This window comes from Schistocerca serialis, chromosome 5 (assembly GCF_023864345.2).
Source record: "Schistocerca serialis cubense isolate TAMUIC-IGC-003099 chromosome 5, iqSchSeri2.2, whole genome shotgun sequence".
Lineage (NCBI taxonomy): Eukaryota > Metazoa > Arthropoda > Insecta > Orthoptera > Acrididae > Schistocerca > Schistocerca serialis.
The window spans coordinates 833,318,471-833,341,662 of record NC_064642.1 but is presented as its reverse complement, the minus strand read 5'-3'; the positions used below and the strand labels follow the sequence as shown (position 1 = coordinate 833,341,662).

The 23,192-nt window shown below is 37.1% G+C and overlaps 1 protein-coding gene across 5 annotated transcripts in view; it reads right to left on the bottom strand.

Moving 5' to 3' along the window:
• Positions 1 to 23,192, bottom strand: part of LOC126481546 (neurexin-1) — a 2,075,559-nt gene that overhangs the window by 88,610 nt on the left and 1,963,757 nt on the right. For all 5 annotated transcript variants that reach the window (XM_050105375.1, XM_050105377.1, XM_050105378.1 and 2 more), the window contains one exon: positions 9,625 to 9,796. In XM_050105375.1, coding sequence (XP_049961332.1) covers positions 9,625 to 9,796 — 172 coding nt within the window. The remainder of the gene's footprint in view (positions 1 to 9,624; positions 9,797 to 23,192) is intronic.

The following is a 23,192-nucleotide window of genomic DNA, read 5'->3' as shown; positions in this document are numbered from 1 at the left end:
GAGGGTAAGGAGTCATTCCAATCCCGGGAGCGGAAAGACTTACCTTAGGGGAAAAAAAGGACGGGTATACACTCGCACACACACACATATCCATCCACCAATGGTGGAAGAGGGAAGAGGGAAGGAGAGGGAAAGACGAAAGGTTGTGGGTTTTAAGGGAGAGGGTAAGGAGTCATTCCAATCCTGGGAGCGGAAAGACTTACCTTAAGGGGAAAAAAGGACAGGTATACACTCGCACACACACACATATCCATCCACCAATGGTTTGTTGGGAAAGCTTGAATTTTGTGTGTATGTTTGTGTGTCTTTCGACCTGCCAGCGCTTTCGTTTGGTAAGTCACATCATCTTTGTTTTTTGATAAATTTTTCCCACGTGGAATGTTTCCCTCTATTATATTAACAATATATAAAATCACAAATGTGTGCTATTGTACTACACTAACATTCATATGATTTATATGTACATTGTTATGAGAATATAACCATCTTTATACTGTAATTGAACTTATTGATGAAGCCCATTGTATGAGAAAATACTGAATGGCTAATAAAGATTCTTATTCTTATTCTAATTCTTATTCTTACGCGTGAAGAGATGTACGAGGTCACTTCAACGTTTTTTAAAAAAGGTTAAGGATATATTTCCTTTTATCATGCAAGTATATTAAGCCCATAAGTTTCTATTTTATGTAGAAGAACAGAATGGTTTATAGATTCAAATGCCTTTGATAGGTCTAAAAAGGTGCCAATAACTTTGTTTCAGTCATCAAGTGTATTCAATACCACTTGCAAAAATGTAGCTACAGCTGTTATTGTAGACTGGCTCTTCCTGAAACCATGCTGACAGTTTTTTGGTAGATTGTACTTATAGAAAAATGTTTCGAGTTGATCAAGAAGTAGCCTTTCCAACAGCTTATAAAGTATTGATGTCAATGAAATATGACTATAACTTTGTATACCTGTAGTTATGAACTTTTTATACACTGGTCTTATTTCAGTGACTTTTAACAAGTCAGGAGTGACCCCTGACAGAAAGAGCTGTTTAATAAATGTTGTAGTGGCTTTATTAATTCATTACTGCATTCTTTCAGAAATTTTGCTGAGGTGTCATCCCAGCCACTGGGTGTATTTGCTTTTAAGTTAGAAATGGTTTTCAGGATTTCCAGTTCTGTAACACACTTCAAGAAGAATGAATAATTGACATTAATGGGATTTAGCACCTGTTGTGGGTTGATCACACCCTCCGTATTCACCTTACTGAACTGCTCTATGAATCTCTCACATATTTCCTTTGGGTCACTTAGCAATTTTCCATTGTCACTTATTATCATGTTATCGCATACTGCATTGATGCTCCCTTCTCTTTCCTTATTTATTACACTCCACACTGTTTTGGTAACATTATTAGATTGCCTCATCTGTTCAGCATACGTCTGTGCTTTTAATGTCTTAAGTGCTTCCCTATAGGTTTTTTTACAGGCTTTGTATTTAGATTGGAAGTACTGCAGTTTGGTGTCTAAAAAGAATATATAGATCCCTCATATCTTCCTTTAATTTAATCATGACAGGGGGAAGTTTAAGACTCCTGGAACCGTCAGTTTTCTGTAGTATTTTGACCAATGGGCACTCTTGATTAAGACAATGCGTTAATGTTGTATAAAATTTGTCCCACTTTTCATTAATATCTTCTATTTTATATAGGCTTACCTGGTGCCAATTTATGTATGTCAGGGTTTCCTTTAATGTACGATAGTCAAACTTTCTTTTATAGGTAAATAGGTCCCCATCAGATACTATTTCTTTGTCTGTATGAAGTTTTAGGACTAATACACTAAGATCTGAAATCTGGTTCCAACAGTTCTAACTGCAAGGTCTTCCTTTCTTAAGTTTGTAATAACATGCTAAATACAGGTCTGAGAGTGACATGTGTTTCTTGCTGGCATTGAATTCACTTGGGTGTAATTATAGGGCTGTAAAATATCAATATATCTAAGATAATTTATACTGTTAGTTAAGAAGTCTATGTTCACATCCCCTACTATTATAGTCTGTTTTTTATGAGGTGAGAGTTTGTAAATAATTTCCTCTAAATGGCAGAAAAATTCTTCCATGTTACTTTTAGGTGATCTGTACAGGCTAGCTATTATTAAACTGCTATTTCTAAGCTTCATTCTGGTTACAGCTATTTCAAAAACCATCTCACATGCAAGTTTATCTACCCAATCAATTTTTTTGCACTGGACATTATTTTTGACTGACACCCAACCACCTTTTTGTTATTTCCTACAATAGACACTGTTGGCTTCATAATTACTTAAATTAATGCTGCACATTTCTTCAGTTTTGCACCATAGTTCATTCACAAGATAAATATGTGGACTACTAACAATTAAAAATTCGTCAATTCATTCTATTTTGTTGGTAATATATTGGACGTTTTGTGATATTATTTTGAGTTTACTGTCATTTATGATGTTGTTGTCAAGTACTTCACCTTCACATATACATGGTGAGGGCTGTTTTACTCTAAAAAAGTTTCTGTAGGACTACTTTCACTTCTGAATGAACTGTTTTTATATTTAAGCCTTTTCAGTTTGAGCCTTTCTTTTATTATTTGATTTAGTTTTTCACACAAGTAATGTTTACCTGCATAATTCAAGGGAAATCCGTGGTTAGTGTGTTGACCTCTATCCAACTTTCCTATATCTAGAATTGAACACTTACCATAGTTTGAGCATAGGCACATCAAAAAGACTGTTACACAGTAAGCTTTTGGCCAACAAGACCTTTGGCAAAAATAGACAACACACACACACACACACACACACACACACACACATGTGACCACAGACCAAATGCAACTCACACACATGTGACCACAGTCTCTGACAGCACAAGCTAGGCTACAAACTGCAGCACATGATGGGAGTGACAACCAGATGGGGGTACGGAAGCAGCTGGGGTGTGAAAGGAAATTTTTTTATGTATATAATGTACAATTACATCCAGAAAATTTTCAAAAAGGATGAAATGGATGAAATAAGGGGAAACAAGACGAAATCTGAGAGAGTATGTCGATAATGAAAGGTGAAAACCAACTGAAATCAGTGACGTATAAAGAGATCAAGGAAAAATATTATAAATACAAGAGTCTCTTACTGTGGGTTGTAGGTCTGTGGGTGGATAAGTGTGATGAAGGGGTACAACAGATGTCAGTGGATTAGGGGTAATTATTAGTTGTGAATTGGAATAGAGAGGAGAAGGAGTGTGGCATGGGGAGGAGTTGGTAGAAAGAGATGCAAGTTTGTGGGGCACAGGAATGGTATGCAAAAATATGGGAGAGTGATGCAGGCAGCATGATCAATTTGAAGGTATAGGATTAATACAGGAGTAATACAGGACATAAGATGATGCATCAACTATCAGCTCGGTCTTGTGGCCATCTGTTGCGCACAGCCAAGTTGGTTGATACAGTGTGCAGTGTAATTCATAAGGTGACAAGAGAAACATGGGAAAGAAGAGGAAGAAGGACAGATATTGAGTTAAGTGATGCATTAGAAAATAGTATCAAAGGAAAACAGCACTGGTTATGATGGAAGAAAAGGCATCAGACAAAATCCAACAATGGAAAATCGCAACAAAAAGACTGTCTCAAAATAAGCGTTTGGCCATCAATGCCTTTTTCAAAAATAGATAACACACACACACACACACACACACACACACACACACACACACACACACACACACACATGACCACAGTCTCTGGCAGCTGAAGCCAGACTACGAAAAGCAGCGCACGATGGGAGAGGCAACCAGGTGGACAGGTGGGGGTAAGGGAGAGACTGGGGCCTATCTTTTTCATAACAATGTTTTATTTTTCATATTATATATTTTCAAAAATTGTTTTTTTGAAAAATATTAAATTTACCAGATATGTTCCCAGGACTATATCTTTGCTCCCGTGTTTTCTCTTTTAGATAGTGCCTAGATGCTTTGACTTCCTGATCATTGTAAAAACTACTTTCTTACATTGTTGGCTTGCTTTTCTGCTAGTTATTACTTTAAAAATGGAGACTTGTAATGTGATTATAGCGGTCTCCTATTCCTGTCATAAACTGAGTGAGGTGGCACAGGGGTTAGCACACTGGGCTCCCTTTTGGGAGGATAACGGTTGCAGTCCCCGTCCAGCCATCCAGATTTAGGTGTTCCGTGATTTCTCTAAATTGCTTAAGGCACAAATGCCGGGTCAGTTTCTTTGAAAAGGGCACAGCTGAGTTTCTTCCTCATTCTTCCATAATCTGAGCTCGTGTTCTTTCTCAAATAACCTCATTGTCACAGAATGTTAAACTGTAATCTTCCTTCCACCCCCCTGTTCCTGTCTGAAGTATTTTTCCTTCTGATGGCCATATTACTGTATGATCTGTAGCGGAATTTGTATAAGAAATTTCCAATGGTGAAGGACATCGTGAAAGACATGGGCTTCACTGAGGCTTCGACTATCAATAATTATGCCTGGAAATAAGGGACATCCCACCCACAGTCCTTCCCACCCATCCTAAAGTGGTACTCTGTTACCCTCCTCCACACCTGTTGCACTCCCTTTCCAAAAACCTGTGGAAAACTCAGCTACTAGACCTCTGATTCTCCCATCCAGCACAACCTACTTCATTTCTATCGCCAGCTTATCCTGCCGTGCCAGATGCAGGGCCACCTGTGAAAGCAGCCGTGTCATACAGCAACTCTGCTGCAATCACTGCACAGTTATGTATGTCGGAATGATAACTGACCAACTGTCCACCAGAATGAATTGCCACTGTCAAACTGTGGCTGAGAGCTGAACTGACCACCCACTGGTGGAACACGCTGATAAACTCAGCATGCTCAAGTTCAGTGGCTGCTTTACGACCCGTGCCATCTAGATCCTTCCAGCCAGCATCAGCTTTCTTGAATTACACAGATGGGAGTTATCCTTGCAATATGTACTTCATTCCCGTTATCATCCTGGTCTCAATCTCTGCTAACCCACAACCCCTCCCAGCCTCTTTAAATGCTCACCATTCTGTCTAGGCAGTTTTCAGTTACAAACTTGTTTGGGTATAGGAACAGTACTCTGAGCTGATCACACAGTTCTCAGATGGCATAGTTTATCTTGCAAATATATTGATCAGCAACCAACCTAATTTTTGTAACACCATTAATTAAGAGCCTAGGTTCCACACAAACACTTCTTGCCAGAACAGATCTTGTTTCTTGTCTCATTAATAATTTCTGTTTCACTATTGATTTTTACCTAACTTGTCCCAGAATGTATGAAGACTCCCTTGTATTTATGACTGAGCTCAGAATCAGCTCTTGTAGTAACTTGTTTTGCAGTTTCTCTGTTTTTTAAAATGTTTGCTGAGCTGTTGCTTCTAATTCCAGGTTGCACATTGATTTCACGATGACATTTTTTAACAGTGAACCACCGATTAATATATATTCTTTTTTGTTGTGCTGCATAGCTGTGTTACTGTTTTCAGCATTCATAAGTACGCATGAATTTCTGCGGTTTCATTGATTCTGACACACTAGACACTTTTTCTTATATTAATCTTTCATTTTCTTTCTTCACAGTCTTTATTTTATTTTGTAATGCTTCAGTGTAATTTTGTAATGGTGTAATAATATTCTTCATCTTGAAGACTTTTGCACTTGCAAGCTGTCTTTAATTTTTCTCTCCTGCCAGCAGCAGTCAGGGAGGTTTCCCACAAAATCTGTCGATCATTTACTAAGGTGCTGGTGCTGAGGTTGAGAGCTGATGAGCAGAAGTCTGTGGGAGAAAAAGTACATGTAGATCTGCCAGCTGATAAGAGCAATGTTATGGTCCTTTGTGGATTAGTATAAAAAGATTTTCAATCTTTTGAATGACATTGCATTCAGACAGATAAATGTCAGTCCTATGGATAAAGTGAGAGGAAGGTGATGAGTCTTCCAAATGAGTCAGACTTGCTCCAAAACATCATTAAGGGCCTTAAAACATGAACAGCAGTGCCACCATGACTATAGGGCCTGCCTGAAATGCATTCTCAACAAATATATGGGGTAGTGAAAACACCACATCTGCAACTCCACTGTCTTTGTGCACTGTCTCCATCAACTGTGGCTCCAGAGTATGAATATTATGGTCAGCCTCAATGTGGTCTCCCTCTTTATGAGATTTCCACTTACTGACGCCTTGGAACATATCACAGAAAAGTTTGACAGTTGCTTTGCAGAACCTTTTAGGAACATTCTGACATCTACTTATTTCCTATTTGATGGAAAATATTGTAAAAAAAAAATGATGGCATGGTGATGGGTAGTTACCACCTGTTGTGGTAAACCAGTATGTGGAACATTTTGCTGCAAAGTCACTAGAATCTGCCAATTTAAAACCTATGTGTCTGTATTGGTAGACAGATGACACATTCGTAGTGTGACCACATGGCTTCAGGAGTTCCTGCAACTATTAAGCTCGATCCACTGTAATAAAAAATTTGAGATGGTACTTGAAAAACAGGACCTGTCTTTTCTTGAAATGTTAGTTTAGAAAAGAAAGGATGGATCCCTGGGTTAGAGTTTACAGAAAAATATCTACTGACACTGACCCTTATCACTGCACCCAGCCCCGGATCTACTACGTTTCCAAACCAGGGCAAAAACTTGATAGTGGCACTCCCTCTCCCCCTCGAGCATTTGAGACAGGGCATCAAAAATTTTAAAAAAATCGATTTTTCAAAAATGCATTCATTATGTAGCCCACATCTTTCTGAAGAGTTTGATATATAAAAGATATATGTTCGAGAAATATAAGACATGTTATTTGGTCTTAAGTGTGATAAAATGCAGTGCCACACCTCTTCACACAGCATCTTTCTATCACACAAAACTCTGTGGAGTTCAAATGTTTATATTTTGTAATGAAGTCATCAAACCTATATTCAAGACAGTGAAAATTAAAATGTCCTTTGGTGACTCTCCTGCTCCCAGTTGGCCAGTTTGGCATCCTACCCCCATCTTCAGAAAATTTGCACTCTCTAGTCCCTGTTAGTTAATAACTTTCTCTTTTGTGTGACAAAGTTAAATATAAGAAACATAAAACCAGTAAAGACAAGAGACAAGAAAGACAGTATACATTTCTTCAATCCTTAGATCCCAGCATTTTTTTCTGTCTAGTCTTGCTACAGCTTTACAGAGTGTGCTTTCCTTTGTGCTAAAGAATATATTCTCTTATTAAAGTTTGTCAAATGTTTGGCTATATGACAAATCAAAATGTTGCTGTCTAATACTGAAGAAGCTGTTAATATGAATAGTACTGAATACTGGTGTGGTTTCTCAATTTGATCACATTTATTTTGTTGCTCTCTGCTAGATAACACAAAATAGGCCTTCCTAATATGGCAGTAACTGTAATATGCACCAAATAAGTGCAACTGTTTTGGCACATGTGGTCATTTTTATCTACCTTGTTTACATAAATAACATGACAGAATATAATTGACAATGTACTAATGGCTATTAGACCTACTACAAGCAAAAAGTTCTATGTTAGGAAATAGTTTCACATTTCATTCATATGCTCCAGTTTCCCAAGCATGAGATCGAAAGACAGTAGTAGTAGAAAATTTTTATATAAATTTGGAATCGTCATATTCTTCCATGTCATTTGTGTGATGTCCCTGTTCCTTCTCCATACTCATTCTAACAAACAATCTTGTCATCATTAATTTTGTAATTTCCTGCCCTCCGGTTAACTTCACTAACCTTACTAGAATCACCAGTTTAGTTGTCCCGTATTTATTCCCCAGTAAGACATTATTACATGTTCGTACAATGTGTTTTCCATGTTATTCTGAGAACAGAACATAAGCGGCTGCTAAATGGGGACTGTGCAATGGGCCCTTAGTAGTGCAGCAACCTGGCAAAAAATTTCTGTCAAAATTTCATTTTCTTGATACACTGAGAAGATAATATGTGATCTTTCTTACCTGTTATTCCTATTAGTGAATTATTTCTAACCAAATAGTCTGAATCTATGGACTTCACTAATAATTATAACAATACTTATAATTCACACACCAAATCAATCACATAAATGAACAGCAATTGGCATCCATCCGTTCGGATTTATTTAGCTCAGCTCATATAGCCCCATTCCCTTTGGTCTGTGGGAAAGTTTTTTATTTCTCAATATGATGGGGATTCTTCTGGCAGAGACATCATGTACACTAAGCACTCATTCAAAAATCAACTTAGAATGTGTTCAAAAATGTTCAAAAATAAACAGGGATGCGTTTCAAAATCAAATTATTAGACCAACATGTGCTGGATGCTAGGCACTTCATGAAATAAGTTTTTTTTCTTCAAGAATATGAATTGGGCACCCCTTTCAATTGCCACCCCCTGGATCCGGGCCTGTTCGCACCTTGAGCCATCTCCATCTGTCATTTAAAAAAAATTGTGTTATGATTCTGGTCAGTAGAGCTCACTTTCAGGCAAGAAGAGCCTTGCCAAAGAATTGCAACACCTATGAATAGTTTTCTAATAGATTGGATACTCGGCTCATGAAATTGAATGGACAATGTAATCAAAATAAAGAATACTTGACAAAGAAGCTGAGACTGAGACCGAGGGAGAGAAGCCACAAATTGCTTATCTACCTTATGCTTGTCCAATATCCAGGACGATTGGTAGATTCTTATGGAAACATGGCATCCAGTGTATTTTTCTCCTTTCAACCAAGGTAAAAAGTATTCTTTGTAATATTAAAGATAATCAAGCTCTCCAAAATCCAGGTGTATATTGCATTCCATGTGAATGAAGCGTGTCTTACATGAGGCAGGCTATTAGGATAGACAATGAGACATCCAAGGAACATCAGCAACATACCCAACTAAAACAACTATGAAAACAGCTGTTTCTGATCACTGCCTTGAATGTAATTGTAAGATGAAATACAGTGAGATAAGTATCTTGATGCAAATGCCAAGTTTCTGGGACCGTGTAATTAAGAAGTGTATCCAAATAAGTAATAAACAGGGACATCAGTTTCAATTTCATTAATGCTTGTGGCCAGGCACTCAATTTATTAAAATATTGCTGGCCATCACATACACCAAGTTGGAAATTCTGAGAGAATTTGCATTTCATGGAATATTGGTGCAAGCTCCAAACAACAATAGAGCATCATTGGGCATAGTGGGTGTTGGGAATCATACTCAGCTATAAATAACAGCATGAGACCAATAATAGTTCACAATCTGGTTGTGGTCCAGGCAGTGGGTACACATAATAGCCTAAACACAGCACCTGATGAAGATGTGTGGGCCAGTCTGCACTGAGAAAACCTGTTGGGTCAGTGAGAATGTTACTTTATCTGTCATTGCTGAGATTTCTACTTTCATTTCTGATCTGTGATTTATGTTTTACAATTTATAAGGATTTGTAATTACAATAATTCAATTCACTTACTTCTGTGATGTATACATATTTTAAATTGCATTTGGTTGCATATACTGTAAAATGTTTTTTTGAGCAATTATGATGTCAAAGCAGAACACCGTATGTGAAAACTATCAAATAATACAAATAATAAATGCTTACCGGCTGGATGGTTAGTCTGAATGTTGTAATCATCAACTTGAATTGTTGAGTTAGCTCCTGACCTTGTGAATCGGACCACATGGTACTGATTGTCATTCACTTTCACTCCAATTTCACCAATGGGATGATCATTTGTCCCCATGTTGTAGACCATAAATATGTTTCCCTCAACCTGATAGACATATTAAAATGTTTTGTCATTAGATTGAGTGCACAGTTATTTGATGATGACCTTATGTCTGAATAACAAATCTCAATGAATAGACCCTAGCCCAGGAGACAGACCATGGATCAGGAAAAATTTTCTTCTGGTTTATAGGTGACAGTTGAGCTGAGTGTGTTATTTAATGGCAAGAATGAGAATCAGTTTCTCTGAAATATGAATTTAATATACTCCCTATTTCTTTTTTATGAGCAATCAGCAACAAGATCAATCCAAGCAAAGTGATCCAATAAAAATTAAGTTGGTTACTCGATCACTTTTAAATATTTTGATTTTTTTAAATATGTGATTACCCTGTAATTGAAGGAGTTCAAAACAGTTTTTTTTTTTAAATTACCTTGTACCATTACTGAATGGTGACCATTTCTATTTGTAAGCACACTACAGTTTTTCATTTTGGAGACATTAGCATTAATCTGAATATCTCTGCACAGGGTTAAGTTACAACATTGTAATTGACATGATTGTTCTTAGAAAAGTCTCCTCTGCAACACTGTTTATTACCCAAAATATATGAAATTCTAACATAACCAGTCAAAATGACCTCAGAAGTTTGGTATTGGAAATTTAGGGAATCCACTTTTAAGACCCAAAAATAACAACCAGGGAGTGATTCATCAGAGCATATATTTTTTTGTAGTTAGATATCATAAACTAATAGCTTATGTAGAGCAAGAACACTGACATAGGTTTCCTTAATTTTTTATAAGTTTTTGAAATTTGAAAATCTTTATGTTTTTTACAAAAAGTCTGGGGCTAGTTATCTCTGGTAGGACTGAATATAAAATTTTGATTTTTGCACTTTCTCTACTCCTATATGATAGCACAGAACTGTAAAATTTTAACACTGATATTTGACTGTGAACGAAGATATTAACCTTTGAAAATGAGGAAATAATTCACATGACACTACAACTGATCTAATGGCTGTTGCCTAATTCATGTGCTGTATTGGCAGGGTGTAATCAATTATTATTGAAGTTAAGGTACTGAATTATAGGCAAAGACTTGAAAAATTACTGAACTAAACATTTACATTAGCTTGACAAATTTAAAATAAATATTTTCAGTTAACACTCTTTCGAGATGTGGTATTTCCTAATCCTAGTGGTCGTTGTTAAGAATACTTATTTCTTCAGACAGTTTTTCTGACATAGAATAAGACCTCCCAGTTGCTGTGGCAAGTTCAAGCACTGACAGTTTCCTTAACATGTTTTTCATTCATATCCAAACTTTGTCACCAGTAGATTTCTTGAATGAAGTTCTTGGGCCATCAGGGTGGTAAAAATGCACAAAAACATCATTGTTTTCCAAAATTATTCTTTTTAGCCTTTGCAACCCACCACTGTCTATCATACACACATGCCTATATGTCATTCCACTGAATGACAGAGATGTACTTTGTAGGCTGACTTACGGTAACTCTCTAGATGTTTTGTTGTACTGCCTGTTCCATCACATGCATTCTTACCGTGGCAAGAAGCCAAAAACAGCCATTTTGCCTCCAACCCAAAATCTACTTTGTTTTTGCAAAGATTTGAAAAATTCTTTTTGTTCTTGTGTTGAGTACCACTTCCATTCAAAAAGTATGTGAGCTTTTCAACCTTGGGCAACTTTTCTTTTATGTAGTTTGTTACATACTTTTGAAATATATGGACAACTGAAGTGTTGTGCTACTAGTAGTCACTTATAATGCAAATTGAAGAACTGCAGAATTCATCTTTCTTATTTTTGAAGTACAGAAGAAATGGTTGCAGTATTGCCTAGTCATTGACCCAGTGGTACCCTTGTGTTTCATCCCAAACCCCAAATGTAAAGTTTTCTGCAGAATTAGAACTGTGTATTCAGTTTCATAAAGTTGTAGTTTTTTGTCCTCCTTGCTTTGGATTTTATGAAAATAGTGATGACTTTTGAGATTTTCTAAGATATCAATTAAAGATTCAAAGTACTCTTCCTGAGATTTAACTGCTTATCATTTCAGTCTTGTCAGTTGTGACTCACTGTTTGAAGCCAACACTGTCTGGCATTTCCTTCTCAGATTTCATTAAACAATTCAAGAGTGGTTTCTTTACCAGGGCATTATGCAGTCATAATTGCTAGTGTCACAGACCATTAACTCTAGTAACTCTTTGTAGTTAAAATAATTGAGTTCTCCACCCACAGTTGTCAGTTTGACATTCTGATGATATAAACAAACATATACAGCGTGTGTTCATGAGGAGCCATCCAAAATACATCATTTAGAGTGAAGATCACAAAATTTTGACCTTTGTATTTTGCATTCAGGATGAGCCTTTTTGAAAACTACATAAAGTGCTAGTCATTTCTGCCTTATTACTTTAACTCCATTTACAACACTCTTTTGCTATCTTTGCTACCTGAGAACATTCTACTAGTTTCATCTTCTTCAAAAAACTGCTGGATGTTTTCACTTGTTTCTTCACTTATATTTACTCCTTTCATCTATCCTAAAACTGGTAGAATGCCTTACTCTCTCACTAATGTTTGGGTTACTCTGATGACCAAATGATCAGAAATGAAATCATGAACTATTTTTTCTATTGACCGTGAGAGCAAACTTAAAATTTTAACTTTTTCCTCTTTAGGTGTCACTGAACACTTGATTTTCAATTACTTGATTAAGCTCAAATATTCAGTGGCAGATGATTCTGGAGGAAGGTTTTCTTCTTTTTTAGAAATACTGTTGATATGTGCATTATTAAAACATGATTGTAAAATTTTTTAATTTTGTCTAAAATTCATTGTACCTTGCTTTCAGTAGCTAATTTTGTTTTTCTACTAACAAATTTTCTTATTTTCAAAGCAGGAGATACCTCTAAATTAGAACAAGCAAAATCCAATTTGCTAATAGCTTCCTCATTAGGAATAAAAATGTCATTAGCAAGGTTATATGATTCTGTTTCTAGATTCATGATAAATATTTTTGAGTGACAATTTGGGCACAGGAAATTTCCAGGAATCACATTAAGTTTCACTCGGGAAGCTGTTTCACTCACACTTAACAGGAAAAATGTTCAAGTTTTATTTCCCTCAACCTTTTAATAAGTGGCTTTTTATGAACTTTGAGTGGATCAGAGCAGTTTATTTTTCAAAAAATGTGATTGTACTTAAGAATATATTTTTTTCTCATGGTACTCACAAACTGATGATACAGAAGAACTTAATCATAACTAGAAAAAGTTTGTCTTTCTTCATCAAAGTCATTAACATTTTCTGAAACTGAACCATAAACTGTTTTATGACACACTTCACTTACTATCTGTCCATTAGGGCACTATTCATCCATTTTGTTCTATTCCAACTAGTCTTTCAAATTTCCTTATAGTTAATTAAAAATCACCACTCATTACAAAAGCACATAAAATATTCTACTCTCTCAGTAAAGTAGGTACATCCATTCAAACAGAGGTTACTGAACAGACTGACTACAATAATGCCACACCCAACAACTGTAGAGGTGTACATAGTCCACTTGTCACAGACTACTGGGCTCCTGTGCAGGCTTGTTACTCTGTCCACTAAGCTCTTGTACACAATTGTCTTGAGGACTAAACACATGCACAAAACTGTAGCCTTCCCAACAACAGAGAAATTTCACATGTTTATTATTTTACTTTTATGATTTTGAACTTGTAATAATGTGCTACTTAATCGAGAATAAACCTATGAAAATGGTCAATTTTTTAAACCCAGCACTAAAGCAAAAGCTTCTATTGCTTAAAATTTTATTATTAAAATAAATAATACTAAATAAATATAAGGTCACAGTGTAAACTAAATATAGGTTACAACTAAATTTTACTACAATCAAACAGCAAACCATGTAAATAGGCAACATCCATAGGATCAATTGTAGCATAATGTGAATTATTTCCTTATTTTCAAAAATTCATATTTTGTTCACAGTCAAATATCAAGTTCAAATTTTTACAGTACTTTTCTGTCAGATAGGTGTTCAAAATGTGCAAAAATCAAATTTTTGCATTCAGTCCTGCCCAAAACTTAAAAAAATTATATTTTCAAATTTCAAAAAGGTATAAAGAATTAAGGAAACTCTTGCAGTGCTCTTGCTCTATATAAATCAGGCAGTTTATGGTATCTAGTTGCGAAAAAATACGCTCTGATAAATCAGACTCCAGTTGTTATTTTTGGGTCTAAGAAGGAGATTTTCTAAATTTTCAACACCAAACTTTTGAGGTCATTTTGACTGGTTGGCATTTATCTGGTAATAAATATGCAGCCAGTCACTTTTTTATATTTATTCAACTATGAAAATGTTTTTGAGCCACTGCAGGCTCATCATCAAATGGAGATGTTACAAGAACATTATGTTGTGGACCAAGTGTAGCTAGATGCGGTGCAGGTGAGTGCACTACCTAGTGGTATCCATTTCAGATTGCTTCATATAACATACATTATTAAAGCATGCACACAAATAAACACAGTAGTTAGCTACACTTGGTTTTACACTGATTCACAGCATGTAAACATTCAATGTTTTTACAGAGAATAAAAAATTATAAAAAAGTGACTGGTTGCGTATGTATTGCCAGATAAACACCAATTCAAATCACAGTCACAGTTCATCATCCACAATGGATACTGAAATTTTGACTGATTATCTTTGATTTTAGGGTATTTTTGGTAATTAACAATGAGGAGACTTTTCTAAAAGCATTCATGTCAATTGTAGTGTTATAACTTAACCCAGTCCAGCAATATTCAAATTAATGCCAATGTCTCCAAATTGAAAGACTGTCATGCATTTACAAATAAAAATAGCCACCATTCACTAATGGTGCAAGGTAATTTAAAAAAAAAAAAAAAAAAAAAAAAAAAACTGTTTTGAACTTCTCAATTATATGGTAATTGTGTGAAAAAATCAAAATATTTCAAAATGGTCAAGCAGCCCTCTTTGAATCACACTGTAGGGATTGAACCAAGAATAAGAATACAAAAATATGCATTGTCATGGAAATGTATTTAAAATCAGTACAGTTCTGCTGATGTATACATATGGCACTAAAAAGTGTTTTGTTTTAATTTTTAATGATGGTGTGAAAGATGTGAATCTCAGAAAACTTACAGTTTTATAAAGAAACCAGGATGCTTATGACATGTAGAAGCAGAAAAGGTAAGTTAATAAGCAATGACATAAGAATTGAGTATGAGTTAGCAACAATAACAAAAATGTGAGCTACATTATATTCCTCATAAATCCCTACAAATAATTCACAAATGATTCACAATCTTTATAAATGTAAAAAAACCAAACATTAATGTCAAAAATTACATGAAAACTTAAATTTCTTTGGCACTGAGCAATTTGAAGGTTACCCTTTCAATAAATTTGGGAAAACTACTGCAAAAGAAATAAAAAATGTAACACTATCACTGAAAGGTAAAACATCAGCAAGGTGGGATGGAATACCAAGTGTCTAAATCAAGTGTCTAAAATAATTGTCCAGCCACTATCCACAACAGTTAATCAGTCTTCTGAAGAAGGTTGTTTGCAGGTTACTCTTAAGTACCACAATTCAAAAAAGGCATGAAAGAACACATATGAGAAACTATTTCTGCAAACTTTCTTCTTCTTCTTCTTCTTCACTTTCAAATATATGTGAAAAAATATCATTATAAATACTAACAACGAGATAGAGGGGCTGGCCAGTACTTACCTCAGCTCAGTACAGCCGATAGATACACAAAAAAACAGTACCAAAAATTTACGTTCCTAGCTTTCGGAACAAATGTTCCTTCATCAGGGAGGAGAGAGGGGAAAGAAAGGGAAGAAGGGAAAGTAGATTCAGTTACTCACAACCCAGGTTATGAAGCAACAGGGAAAGGAAAACAGGGAGGGTAGCAAGGATGGAGGCATGGTTGTCAGAGGGAAGCCAAAGATATTCTACTGTAAGTACTGTGCCAGCTTCAAACCAAAGAGGATGCATACAGAAGTAAAGAGTTATATAGTATAAAGATAAACACAACTATGTAGGATGAAAAGATGCGTGAATGGCTAAAGAGGAAAGGGAAAGAGGAGAAGACTGAAGAGTAAATGGGAGGAGGTGGTTTAACGTAGTTTCAGTCCAGGGGGATGGCGGGATGAAAGGATGTGTTGGAGTGCAAGTTCCCATCTCTGCAGTTCAGAGGGACTGGTGTTGGGTGGAAGAAGCCAAATGGCACATACAGTGTAGCAGGTTCCTAGGTCCCTAGAATTATGCTGGAGGGCATGCTCCACTACTGGGTATTGGACATCTCCTAGGCGGACAGTTCGTCTGTGGCCGTTCATGCGCTCAGCCAGTTTAGTTGTTGTCATACCGATGTAAAAGGCTGTGCAGTGCAGGCATGTCAGTTGATAAATGACATGTGTAGTTTCACATGTGGCCCTGCCTTGAATTGTGTATATTTTACCAGTAGCGGGGCTGGAGTAGGTGGTTGTGGGGGGATGCATGGGACAGGTCTTGCAGCGGGGTCGGTTACAGGGGTAGGAACTGCTGGGTAGAGAAGGTAGTCTGGGAATATTGTAGGGTTTAACAAGGATGTTATGGAGGTTAGGGGGGCGACGAAAGGCAACTCTGGGTGGTGTGGGGAGAATTTTGTCAAGGGATGATCTCATTTCAGGGGTTGACTTGAGAAAGTCATATCCCTGGCGGAGTAATTTGTTGATGTTTTCAAGGCCAGGAAGCATCCCCCTGGCCTGCTTAATAATGGCTACAACTCAGTTTTATTTGGAGATAACACATCTGTAATCATTGAAACTATGAATGTACTGATCAAATTCCTCAAACTGTCATAAATACCTTAGGAAAACTAGATAACTAGTTTAGACTAAATGGGTTAAAATTAAACATGATAAATCTAATTTAATGCAGTTTAAAATAAAAACAGCAAAGGTAAGTGACAATCAGATCCATCACAAAAACTAGGTTCTGCAGGTCTGTGAAATTCTTAGGAATGCAACTGGGTAAAAGTTTTTCATGGGCCTCCCATAAACAGTATCTCACAAATAAATTAAATAGCATGGCATTCATGGTTATGATGTATGCAATGCTAATAGCATGAACTTCAGGAAAATAGTATGTCATAGGTTCTCTGAATCAGTAACGAGGAACAAAATTGAATCAGTCAATGGAGAAAGGAATTAAGTTACTTTTTGACAATTTTCACTTTTTTTACATAAATGTATTAAACAGACCATGACACACCTTAGTGTCATGAAATGAACTGTTTGACTTCTTCCTGTGGCAGTAACATGAGGATGACTTGTTATGTCCTGAGGAGAAAGGAATCTAGTCATTTACTTAGTTCCTTTCTCCGCTGCACATTGCGTGCTACCAGGAGACTATGTCTGTGAGCTTGTACTGCACCACCTTCAAACTAGATGGTGATGGCTTGTAGCACACAGGCACAGAGTGCGTAATGAAACACTAACTTGGGTCCAATGTCCTGATGTGTCATGGTTATTGTTGATTGTTGTAAGTTATTGAATATCATAATTTGAAATGTCTCCCAAACAAAAGCGAAATGAAAGTGAGCACAAGAGGAAGAGAATCTAGGAGACTAGAGTTCGCAGGTTGCCATATAATGACTGCAGTGGGAAAGCAGTTCCTGGAAAATCTATCAGTGCTGATTGCAGATAAGGTATCAGTACTGACATTTACCCATTCAACAAGTTCAGTATAACATGTATTCCACAGCATGTGCTACATGCTTTGTGATTACTTAATAAATTCCAGATGCTGAATGGAATGTTTCCAACATATCAGTGAGGGTGATCACATCAAGATACTTTCAAACTTTTTAAACATGGAAAAAAATCAGGATATTTATCTACAAAGGTCAATTGTGGCAAGTGACATTATGAATTGTTGGCCAAGAAAAGATATCAGGAACATCAAGAAAAGGCATTCATGTGTTTACCATGCCATTGTCTGTGGTGGAAGAGTACGCATCTGCAAATGTGCTTTTCTCAGTCTTCATGCTGTATCACGGAAGCGTCTTTTTGTATTTGGAATTTACCAGTTAAAGGCCAAATTCCAAAGGACTTATGTGGAACAAAGCCATACACAAACAAATTTTTGGAAAATGTAATAAATTTGATAGATACCCACATCACTATCCTGGGAAGGAAATGAAATACCTAGACACACCCTTGGATCTGAAAACCATGCACAAAATGTTCCTTACAAAGAACCAAATGTGAATCTCCAAATTGATGTATGTGGCAAATGTGAGGAACTTCAGGCTAAGTTAAAAAGTCCACATATATCTGACAGTAGTAGGACAGCTGCACAACTTGAGTTGGATATTCATTAGCAGAACATTTTATTAATTCATTAAAACAACTCAGCAAGAATGTATGGGCAGGGATGACATTGTTGGACTAACTTAATGCAAAACTTGCCTCTGCCAAACATCCCTGAGCAGGAAATATTCTATTGACATCAGCTGTGGGTTAACTGTTTCTGTATTTATGATGTAAAGTCCAAGCATTCCACAGTGCACTAGTATCATGAAGGTGAAGTGAAAAAGAGAATGAGGTGTGTCCATTACTGTACCACTACATTGAAAACTATGTATCGAAGTATGTAACAGAAGTACACCTGTTCTCAGATGGAGCACCTGGCCAAAATAAAAATAATGCTGTAGTCCTTACTCCAGTATTGCATTGACAGAAAATTTATTAAAAAATCACTCACAGATTTCCTGAAAGAGGTCACTTGTTTCTCCCTTATGACCATGTGTTTCAAACACTAAAGAGACAAATACAGAAATGTGACCAAGTTTACACCCCTAAAGAGCATGTGTAAATAACAGCAAACAGTATTTCTGAAGTTACAGTCGTTATGGTGGAAAGTGAGGATATAATGGACTTTGACACAGGGTGGCGTCACCAACAAAAAAATGTACAATCTAGGGAAATGGCATATCTCAAGATGCTTTGTCAAGAAAAACAATTTTCAAAGAATTTCATTATGAAGCAACAAAACTGGGAGTCGTGACTGCCTACCCTTTTATACGCAGCTTTACCAGTCACCCCTTTAATGTGGCAAAAATTAAACTTGCTTAATTGGGTTGCAAAGGCTACATGATGGGAAAAAGGTTACAATCAATAAAAAGAAAATTTAAGATATTTAGAACCTGTTAAGTACATCCATGGAGAAAATGCTGAGATTTTTTATGAGGAGATATTGGACAACTACAAATGATAACTCACTATGATAAATTTTCAACTATCCAGAACTTCGAATTCTATGAAGTAGTTGTTTTCAGGTTCAGTTGAAGATAATTTTCCATTAGTTAATCAATAAATTTGAGTTTTAGACTAGAAATGTATAATTTTGAATGTGTTATACTCACCGAAGTGCTAAATTTGCTTGTTGACTGGAGAAAGAAACTATGTTATAAATTTTCAATTTTTTTTTGAAAAGATACTTTTCAGAATACATGAAAATCATTTTCATTGACAGTATGTATGATTAGTGTACAACAAATGCCAAAAATTTCAATTCAATCTGTCAAATGGTTTAACAATAAGACAGTTTCTTGTCTCTCCTGAAAAGTAAGAAAAGTGACATAATTCCTTTCTCCACCGACTGATTTAGTTGTATCTTGGGCTAGGTCGAACCATAACTCCTGAACAATTAGACCATGAGAACATTGTTCCATCTGGTGGATCTAATGGTTCTGCTTCAGAGCCAATGAAATACAAAGTCTGCTGGGCGCAACCATTTAGCCCCAAGACTAAGTCTCCATCCGTTGCAGGATCCCCACTCTTGTGGAGAGACAGGGTGAAAGAAAAGCCTTACTGATAATATGGCTCCAGCCCTACAGTGGAACATCAGTGAATTCACCACATATCATATCAGAAGACAGGAATCCCTCCCACTTACGTGTTGCTACTGGACTGTCATCTGCTACTGATCTCTCTTTCTGCTCTACAACACATGCAATCCTTCATTCCAGTGACCACATACCACCAGATAGAGCAACACTTGAAAGGAAGCTGCCAAAATGAATGATCAGCAGATGTAACTGTATGCTGCTCAGGCAGCTGGCTACATTTGAGTATTGAGGTAGCATTCAGGAATGGGTGGACCGTATCAAATCTGTGATCTATCATGCCACCGACTTATCCATTCTGAAGTCGTCAGGTCATCTTTGGAGGCAGTCAGTACTTTTGAGGAGTGATTCATGCCGCTCAGCAATCTGGGTCAGGGATGCAGATCTGCAGTCATTTAACTGCCACCCAACACTAGAAAAGCTTGCAGCCTTTCTAGTTGTGTGAGCCAAAGCTCAACACATAATCTAGGAGACCAAGAATAGGCCATGGCATGCATTCCTTGACTGCAGCAATCATCCACTTGTTTCACAAAAGTATGAGAAGCCAACAGGAGGATTTCTGGTAAATGCAGTCTTTACTAACAGTAGTGGTGCTGAAGCAGGTGAGTGTCCAAACACTGCGAAGAAGCAACACTCAGACAATGGCAGAGCAGTTTGCAACAACTACTGTCACTGCCAGCCAGGATCCAGAATCCAACCACTACGGTGGAACATGAAAAGCGGTGTGCTGGACTTCAAATCCAACAATTCTGTGTGTCACAACTTCCCTTTCTTGATGTGGGAGCTGGATTCGGCACTTCTGAAGCTTGTAATACTGCACCTGGTCATGATCAAATCCAATATAGCATGCTGTGACACTTGCAAATAGCATAAAAGGAAATCCTTCTTGAATGTTTCCATTTGATATAGCAAGCAGGACATTTCCCAACTCGTGGAGAGATGCAATTTTGAAACATCTCCCCAAACCAGAAAAGGACCAAACATGTCCCATTAGTTACTGGAATGTCCCGTTAATGAACTTTGTAGGAAGACATTGGAGCAAATGGTCATGTCACCTGGTCTGGTGTTAGAGACAGGCAGCTCCTAAGCCACTGTCAATCTGGATTCAGTAGATGTTGATCCAATGAGCTTTTGGCCAACAAGGCCTTCATGGGAAACACACACACACACACACACACACACACACACACACACACACACACACACACACACACGCGCACACACACACACACACACACACGCACACACACACACACACACACCACACACCACACACACACACACACACACACACACACACACACACACGGCAACAGCCTCTGGTTACTGGGGTTAGTCTGCAAGCAGCAGAACATAATGGGAGAAGCAACTGGTCGGTGGGGGTAAGGAGGGAGCTGGGGTGGGGAGGGATAGAGGCAGGGAATGGTAAATTGCTGCTGGTGGGAGCATACAGAAAAGAGGTGGAGAGAGAAGGGCAGCTAGATGGAATCAGGAGGTTAGATTACAAAGGGTGCGGATTGAAGGCAGGAGGGTGGGTGGGTGGAAGGAGAGAAGTAAAAAGACTGTGGATTGGTGGAATACAGGGTGTTTAGTGCTGGAATGGGAACAGGGATGGGGCTGGATGGGTAAGAACAATTGAAGGGTCTCTACATGAGCCTCTTCATCATTTCTGATCAACATTTAACTTAATGTACCCATGTCTAGTACCTCAATTCTGGGTGCAAACTGTAAACTACATAAAAAAAAGACTGAGCATCTGAGTGTTACCTTTATTTCACTTACTAAGATTTTTAGTAATTATCGGAGCCCGTCACGCATATTCAATACATCAATGTGCAATATGTCAGTATGTACATCCTTACCTCCTCTTACCTGATGAATGAAAAACATGAATGAGAATGTACAAGATAAATTTCAATATCTAGATCTGTGGGAGTAAAAGTAATCTGCTACTGTGGCAGAATAGCCAACCCTGTAAAGCACATACCATGCAGGAAAGAGATTCCTGTTTGCTTTGGTTGAAGCTCTTGTACAGGTTGGCATGACACAACAGGGAGCTCTCTGAGCACTTCTGGAGAAATGGGATGCATGGATTCCAAAAGACTTCACTTGGCAGTGTTCTGGAAGATTCAATATGGGTGACACTGACAATGTGTGAATGTGCCTATTTGTGGTTAATTCATTTTCTTATTTTTCTAGATTTTAGCTCCAGTAAAAATTAATGTCTTGCTCTCATCGCTCATTGCTCTTTGAGCAGTATACAAAATTTTTCTTGCTAACTTCACAACATTATAACCAGTCACACTTAGCCATGCATGAAAGCTATTGTTCTGCTCTACATCTGTTCAGACTTGTGGACTCGTGCTGCATCTTCTCAGTTCAGTCCGATTTAGTTCATTGGTGATCTTACAAGTACAGTAGAATTGAACAGATTTCTGAAACTTCGCTACTTTCTATTTCAGTTCGCAATCTAGTTTCCACATGTCTTTGTTGTCTCAGCACATGTTAAGTGTGAATCTGAGAGCCCTATGTTCACAGATTATGTCTCACAGTAACGTACACTGTCCAATTTAGTTTGCTATTCAGAATTTTACCACTCATTTTATGCAGAATTTTTGTTTGAGACAACACATGTCCAGAGATTGTGAGAATTGTTACATGTCACAGTTCCTGATTCTCAGGGTAAAACTTCCAAATTAGTTTCACAATCTCTTCTGTGGTGCAATTATTAAGAGTTTATTATTATCAATGCACTCAAACCAAGGGAATGACCTTTTGTCAAGCACATGCATACTGGTGAAGTTTTTCTTTGTTATTATATTTGTCCTGAATATCTATTAAATGTGTATATGTGTGTGAAGTCACTATGAAAAGATTCCTCTGATCCTTCCATATTAATAATTAATGATAAATTGTGCTGGGGTCACCAAGATGCAATTATAAGCGTAATTTTGTAACTCAGCAAGGCGTGTTATGAAGAACATCAATCATCCCCCATTTATTAGTTGCTTAGTTCATTAGTTTGTTCAGTTGTATCTTCAATAAATGTGTTATTTTTACCAGCGTACGTGCTTACATGTTTCCTAGCAAACTTTGATTTTTACATCCTACTGCTATCTGCTGTGCAACTGATACATATGGCCAAGTTATTTATTTAATATTTATTGAAGTATCATGAATGTGCAGATCCAGCAACCCAGTTCATTTAAAGACCAAAGGTTTTTCAGTCATGTATATCCAGAAACCATCTTCCCACCTTACATGTTAAAAGGTACACCTTCATCACAATCACTGATTCCTAACCAGATCCTTCACATACAGATACCCTCCATATGATAACCCTGACCTTTGAGTAGACTCTTCATAGGAATTTTCTGTGAAAGTGTTTGATTCTGTAGGATGTGCGACTCAACACAATGGAAGCAGGGGCAGGTACAAGAGACCAAAGCAACTGAAGAAAGCAGAGACAGTATAGAGTGGG